The 8,017-nt window shown below is 42.9% G+C and overlaps 1 protein-coding gene across 1 annotated transcript in view; it reads left to right on the top strand.

The window, feature by feature from the left end:
• Positions 1-6,540, top strand: part of LOC107725333 (C-type mannose receptor 2-like) — a 14,788-nt gene extending 8,248 nt beyond the window's left edge. Inside the window, exons 3-4 of the mRNA XM_016534570.1 lie at positions 5,766-6,107; positions 6,182-6,540. Coding sequence (XP_016390056.1) covers positions 5,766-6,107; positions 6,182-6,540 — 701 coding nt within the window. The remainder of the gene's footprint in view (positions 1-5,765; positions 6,108-6,181) is intronic.
• The last annotated feature ends 1,477 nt before the right edge of the window (positions 6,541-8,017 follow it).

Genomic DNA, 8,017 nt, shown 5'->3' with positions numbered 1-8,017 from the left:
AGTGGGCTATGTCTCAATTAAAAAAATTGTCCCAAAATGCCTAAAAACAAAGAGGGAAAAGTTGCTAATGCACTTCAAGCTCTTTTTGCCTCATACAAGGTAACTAAGAAAAGATTAGAAGAAATTAAAACTGAAAACAAGTTGCTAGACATTGTCAAGACAACGAGAGACCTCATCAAAGCTTTGTCTGTTATGCATGTGGAAAGGATGGTCACATAGCAAGGCATTGTTTAGAAAAAGTTAGGAAAGATCAGGAAGTTGTTTGTTTTGCATGTGGAAGTTTGGGACACAAGGCAAGACAGTGTCACTTTTCACACAAAAGAAGGATGAGCTATCGTGATTTGCTTAAGAAGATAGGCAGTTTAGAAACCCAGTTGGCACTGTTGAAAGGAAATAAGGAAGAAGCTATTCACACCTTGCCAGACACAGCACTGCATGAACAACATGACTGTAGCTCAGTCACAAGCAGATGCTGATGTGAATTGTAGGAATAGTTTTATGATAGTATTATATTTTAGAAAATATGTTTACTATCAAAAGGGGGGTGATTCTTTATCATTTTTGGGAAATGTGTTAATGGCATTAATATTTAAATTTAATTAATGAGATTGCATTCTGTGATTACATTTCTGTAGCTTTGGTTTTGAATGTGAAAAGATTCTTGTGGGGGAAACCTCTTCTTTTTGATCTCATTTCAGGTATAAGCATCGAGATGCTGGAGAAAGATGATCCGGTCATCTGAAGGACAAGAAGGCCAGCAAAACCAGTGGAGCCAGGGGACTTCCAGAAGAAAAAGGACTTCAAGAAGGCCAGAAGGGCCAGTGGAGCCAGGGGACTTCCACAAGAGAAGGGACTTCTTAAAGAGCAGCGTGATCATCAGAACCAGAAATTGAGAGATTTCCAGACCTACAAGATCCAGAACTCCAAGCCTAAAAGATCTAGAAACCCTGAGACCCACAATGGCATGGATGGACCTGATGGAACTTCACAAGCTGCAACAACAGCTAGAAGGACTTTTCCAAATAGAAATGAATGGACAATGGAAAAGAGAAACAAAGAAATCAAACTATTTTCAGAGACTGTGGACAGCAGTCTTATCACCGAGATGGAAAACAAGAAATGAGGAATGCACAAAGACAGACTCTATGCGCATGACACCAGAAAGAGACAAACATATGCATACTCGAATGCAGAACATTGTCTACTGAATGCACACATGTGGACAAAGGACGTCCACACTGAGAGAATGGACACAATGCAAGTGACAAAACTCCATTTGGGTTTATATACCAGTGGAGCCAGGGGACTTCCACAAGAGAAGGGACTTCTTAAAGAGCAGCGTGATCATCAGAACCAGAAATTGAGATATTTCCAGACCTACAAGATCCAGAACTCCAAGCTTAAAGGATCTAGAAACCGTGAGATCCACAATGGCATGGATGGACCTGATGGAACTTCACAAGCTGCAACAACAGCTAGAAGGACTTTTCCAAATAGAAATGAATGGACAATGGAAAAGAGAAACAAATAAATCAAACTATTTTCAGAGACTGTGGACAGCAGTCTTATCACCGAGATGGAAAACAAGAAATGAGAAATGCACAAAGACAGACTCTATGCACATGACACCAGAAAGAGACAAACATATGCATACTCGAATGCAGAACATTGTCTACTGAATGCACACATGTGGACAAAGGACGTCCACACTGAGAGAATGGACACAATGCAAGTGACAAAACTCCATTTGGGTTTATCTGTGAGTGTGATGCTTTGAAAAAACAACCATTGTGTGGAGCACCCCAGAATAACTATGAATCGTGTGAAATCAATTTAACTCATCTTCACAATAATTTTACTAGTGTCAGACAAGAGAATTGTATTACAACAACTCTAAATCACTTCTCCATTTTTATTGATAATAACCAGACATTCTGTCCAATTAATGATACTTCATTTTGTATGACCCCTGAATCAACCTGGTCTATAGGAAATTATCATTTTCCATATGTAAACACCACCCAACAGGCAATGTCAGTAAAACCAGAGGAACAATTGGGCTTTGTGGAAGAAATTCCTGAATTTGATTTTGAGTTACCAAAACTGGATGATATGCTGATGTCATTAATGCAAAGGAAAGATAACCACATTGTTAAAGCTCAACAAGGTCTTGATGAGAAGGATAAGGCTTTAACTAAACAAATGCATGATGGAGATTTAGTCATTGCATACTCTGGTTTGATTTGGGATGTAACTTTTAAAACTGCCGTTTGTGTTTGTATCTTTCTAATTATGTGCCAATGCATGATGCTATGTTGTATGTGTTCTATGGTGAAACGTCAAATTGCAGATAGTTCAATGATCAATGTTGGACGTTCCCGTTGGTTGTGATGGTTCTCGATTACCTCTTCCATACCCTAGAAACATTTTCCAAATTTGAACAAACCTTGTGATAATAAAAAAACCCTGTGATAATTTTGCTCAAATGAAACAGAGCTGTAACCAGTGTGCATGAGGTGTCGACCCAATGACGGGTAAGAATCTCTGATGGCCATAAATAGGGATCGACCTAAGCCAGGGCTTCACCGCCACTGGGCACCTAGAGCTTAATTATCATAGAGATAATTCTTTCCGATCTCAATAATATGTAAATAGTATCTCCTGAACGTTACTTCGTCAATCGTCACCTATAGCGTGGGAGCGGCAGTAGGCCATCAAGAACCATCTGCTGACCAAAAGGGTATTTGAATATAATTGCTAGGGATTCTAGATAATCCTATCACCTTAAACATTTGGTTGTTTCCACCTGAAAGACTACCAAAGATGTGGGAACGGAAGGCTATCACTGTCATTGTTATCCGCAATTTACATTTAAGACGAAACTTCATTAACATTTCTAGCGGGAAGATGAACGTAATGGTGTATAAAATGTTTGAGCTTAGGATGTTCGTGGTTCATTCTGACTCCGTTGAACCCAAGGTACTACATGTACTTTGTCACTGCTATGCTGCAATAAACATCTTCATCGTCTTCATCATTTTTCTTACACCATTTAAGGGTGTAATGGCGTCTTGTAGACGGTGCTCTAGCCTCCAAAATGGTGTCGCTCACTCTCGCTGGGAGCTGCATAAGCTCCCGTCGAGGCTCCATACACAAAGGCTCCACAGCTCTGACCGGGGATGCCAAATTATGCCCTTCGCCTGTGAGAGAAGGTCCTTCCTTAATTATTGGCCATGGGGCTGCTGCTGACAGCTGCAATAACTCCCGGAAGTCAGTCCCAACTACACACCTGGTTGAAACAGGCGAGGAGTTGTCCAGGGGGACAACTTCTGAAAAACCTTGAGAGGACGTGAAGTCCCTAGTTTGAGATATGCCACCAGTCGCTGAATAGTCAAGGGACCATTTCGACATAATCCATGCCCGCATCTGGGCAGAGTCTATAATCGTCCCCAGAAAGACGGTTCGCTGTCTGGGTGACAAATTACTCTTTTGCTGGATAATTCTCAACCTGAGGCGCTCTAGGTGGCTGAGTAACAGCTCCCTGTGAGTGACTAATTGTCATTCTGATCTGGCTAGAACCAGACAATTGTCGAGGTAGTTCAAAATACGGATTCCCATCTGTCTCAGAGGGGAAAGTGCCACGTCTATGCACTGTGTAAAAGTGCGAGGGGCCAGAGACAGTCCAAAGTGGTACTGCATATTGATAGGCCACCCCCTTGAACGCGAATCTCAAGAACAGACTGTGATGGAGGGCTATGTGGATGTGAAAGTATGCATTTTTGAGATTCACTGTCAGAAACCAGTCCTCGGAGGATCTGTTTTTAAAGGTAATGTATGGGACATGTACATTTTCTTATAGTTAATCCACAGGTTTTGACGCATATCTGTCTTGTTGAACTGGCTTACTCCCGACACGGGAGTCCATGAAGTCCTTTTGTTTCTTCGTTTATTTTCAACATCAAACGTTTAACACTTCTTACAGTCTTCTCACATAAATCCACTTGGTTTACAACAACTTATTTGCTGTATCTTGAAGAATTATGATTTCAGTTACGATTGTTTTTGATTACGGTCAAAAGCTTGTGTTCTCCAAAATTTGCGCAGCTTATTAACTTCTCACGTGCGATCAAAAATAATGCACGTGAACTACAAATTACGTCACTAGACATGCGCAGTAAAAAAACTAATATGAACTGAAAAATATATACAACATAATATAACCAGAACACACAACATAACACAAATAATTGTGATACTCAATTTAAATAATGAATTATGCAATATGGCTCCTACAGGTAACATCTTGAACGGCCGTCTCATAAGTGAGCGATTCAGATGTCTGAGATCTAGAATAGGTCTGAGCCCTGCCATCTTTCTTGGGAACGAGGAGGTAGCAGCTAAAGAAGCCCGACTCACTGTTCGCTAAAGATACTGTTTCCACTGCACCTTTTGCAAGCAGTGTTTGTACTTCGGACTGGAGAACATGTGCTTCGTTGTCCCATACCAAAGTCTGAATAACACCTCTGGAACGAGGCAGCCTGCGAGCGAACTGGAGTGAGTAATCCGTTTTATTGTATTTAGAACCCAACTTGAAACACCTGGAATGGCTGCCCAAGCCTTGAACCGGTTGGTAATCTTGCGAATGTAAGTTCGCCATAAGGGGCGGGGAACTTACGTTCATGAATGTGAATGTGAAGAGAGTAGAATTGCAATTTTGAGTATGTGGGTCCACTATCACAGCGGTAAAATATTTGGGTATGTGCTGAACTTGCAGAATGTGCCCCGCTTGAAACAGGTCACCATTGCACGGAATATTGGCCTGGAACACCAAAAACCGATCCTGCCTGACCGGCCGCAGCATAAACCCTGTTGGCCAAGGGTTAGGGTTAGAAGGGTGCGCTGCATGGGCTTTCAGACCTCGGGCAGATGGTGGGCACAGATGAGCAGCGACCGCTTCTTCCAGAGGGGTGAGCTTGCTGTATCCTCTGTCTTCAGTGCTGTCAACGGTGGTCAGAGCGGCTGCAGTGGAGGAGCTAATATGGGCCGAATAGGCGGCGCGCCACGTTTTGGCACGCCACGTGAACTGCAGGCTAGGACGAAGCGGACCATTGGCGAGATTACTGCTGACGATGTCCCTGAAAGAACTACTCATCCAAAAGGCCATGGGCAGGCCCTTCTGGAGCTGACCACTCCAAGCCGAGGTCCTCCACCGCCTTCGAGAGCACACGGATCAGCCCGCTGTCCAGTCTCGGCCGTGTTGGCTGTGAAGGAGGAAGGACTTCAGGCTCCTGGCCGGAAGCTTCCCACTCTTCAGCATCTAACGTCGTCAAGGACTTCGAGTCGTCGATGCCGATCTCTTCCTCGGAAGCGCCGAAGGAAATCTAGCCACTCGCAGCAGAGGAGGGGTGCTGATCTTCCTGTGTGAAGCACACCAGTGAGATGAGGCGATGCGGGGAAGGAGGGGCGCTGAACCGATGTTACACTGCTCAAATCTGCTGTCAGAGCCCCGCTCTTCTCCACTTGTCCTCTTCATCCCGTCTGCCATGGCATGCCGCCATTTTGGAGAGTATCACGATGCATACTCTCCTTTGAATGTAAACAAGCCACAGCGCATGCGTGTTCAACGTAAGCAGCAGCACGCACATTGATTGATTTTCTCCACAGTGTAGTTTAATGAACCGTGTGCACTAGATCATCTTGGTAAACAAAGGCTGAAAATAAACATTTATATTAATGCAGTGTTGTTGATTTCTCTTCACATGCAGACAGCAGTAAAGGATTCATCCTTGTGCAGCAGTTGATGAACTGGAGAAATGCTCAGAGCTTCTGCAGAACAAATCACATGGATCTGAGCAGCGTGAGGAAGCAGAGTGAGAACCAGCAGATTCAGCAGCTCATGAGCACTGGAGGAGTCACTGCCGTCTGGATCGGTCTCTTCAGAGACTCATGGGAATGGTCCGATAAGAGTACATCCTCGTTTAGAAACTGGGCACCCCCTGAACCCCAAAGCACTGAAAATGCCACAGTGCTTGTGATAAGTGGATCAATAAGAGGTCAATGGGAGGACTGGCCTTGTAATACACAATTTACTTTTGTCTGTCAAGAAGGTAAGTCAATGCTTAGACTTGTATGTGTAAAATGAGAGAACGTCATCAACCAAAATCTCAAATGTCCCTTCCAGATCAGTTTATACTCATCCAGCAGAATCTGAGCTGGAGTGAAGCCATGACGTTCTGCAGACAGAATCACGTGGACCTGGTGTCGGTTCCCAGCGCTCAGATTGAGCGGCGGGTGATGAGCGTGGCAAAAAGAGCCTCGACGGTGGCCGTGTGGATGGGCTTGCATCACTACTGCAGCATGAACATGTGGCTGTGCGGTGAGGTGGTCTGTTATCAGAACTGGGCCGCGGGGAACAGCACCGGACCGCACGACTGCCGCGAGCGGAGAGTCGGAGCCATTCAGTCATCTGGAGATCAGCACTGGGTTAGCCTTCCTCCGACCATCAGGCTCAATTTCATCTGCACCAACTCTGAGCCTTGAGTGTCTGTTTTATATCTAAACTACTTAATCTTAACCCTCATAATCATTCATTTGTTTTCATATTCTTTTTTTTTTTTTTTTTCAAATTTTTAAATAATTTTTTTAAGTGATATAACCATTAAAAAATGTTACAGGTTTCGCTTTATGTCATTGTGACGCGAGCATTTAGGAGTACCATTAGGTGTCAAAAATACTGGTCAAAGATTTAATTGGAATCAAATTCACAAAAACACTCAACTGAATCGTTTTGTTGTTAGCAAGCTCATTAGGGTGGCCCTTATTTTTTGACTTTTTAAATATTCTGCTCTACACTCTCCTTAATGAGAAATGGAAACAAACCAAATTTCGCTGAGATTGGACTAGGTTTGGGGTGTACTCAACAAAGTTGAAATTCTGTCTTAATGACCATAACAGCATGTAATTAATAATTATTCAAAACCATTAGTAAACTGTAAATTAGGTTAAAAATAAGAAAACCGAACAATGTGGTTAGTGTTAAAGTGTTAAATTATGTTTATTTGTGCCGATAGCCTTGTGGGCTGTGTGCCGTTGCACTTCAGGCGTCCCGAGTTTGAGTCCCGGCTCGTGGACTTTTTCTGATCCTGTCCCCTTCTCTCTCTCACTTTGCTTCCTCTCCACTTACTATCCTATTGAAATAAAGGCATAAAACATCAAAAATAAAATATTTAAAAAAGTTACATTACAACACTGCTGATGAGAACCGATCTTTGAAAAATTGCAATCTGATCTAGATCGTGATGACAATCCGACATGCTTCAGCCGCAGAAACTGAAAACAGATTCCGTTGCTCTCTGACAATCTGCATGATGAACTGTGCTTGTTCTTCAGTCTTTGAAAGGAGTCCGTTGTACTCTTGGATACACCTCTTTCTTGCATTTGCATTGTTTGCCCAGGGACCATGATCTTCATTTAGGAAGAATAACAAAGAAGTTGCAAGTATTGTGCCATTATCGTGACATTTTGCCAAGTTTCGTAACCCATACTCAGAATTTCTGCTCTGTATTTAACCAATCCACCAACCCATGCACAAATACAGTAGTGAATACACACACACACACACCATGAACACACCAAATGGAGCAGTTGGGATTCGGTTCTTGCTCAAGGGACCTCAGTCGTGGTTACTGAAAGTGGAAGAGAGCGCTGTACATTCACTCCCCCCACCTATAATTCCTGCTGATATTTAGAATCGATTCCACGACCTTCGGGTTACAAGTCTGACTCTCTAACCATTAGGCCATGACTGCCCCTTATCTCTGATATCAGAAACAGTCAAAATTTTATCAGTGAACAAAAACGTTGCTAATATCACCAATCAGCTCTTGAAGTACCTGTTGATAAAAAGATACATTCTTTGATCACACCCTAAATTACCAATTATCTGGATGGAATACATTACTAACTTCTCGTGGAGAAGCAAATGGGGGGGTGAGAGGCTAACATTTACAAAATAAAT

This window comes from Sinocyclocheilus rhinocerous, unplaced genomic scaffold (assembly GCF_001515625.1).
Source record: "Sinocyclocheilus rhinocerous isolate Xijiao unplaced genomic scaffold, SAMN03320098_v1.1 scaffold2261, whole genome shotgun sequence".
In the NCBI taxonomy this organism is placed as follows: domain Eukaryota; kingdom Metazoa; phylum Chordata; class Actinopteri; order Cypriniformes; family Cyprinidae; genus Sinocyclocheilus; species Sinocyclocheilus rhinocerous.
Note: the sequence above shows the minus strand (reverse complement) of the source record. Positions and strands in the feature narration are given on the sequence as shown.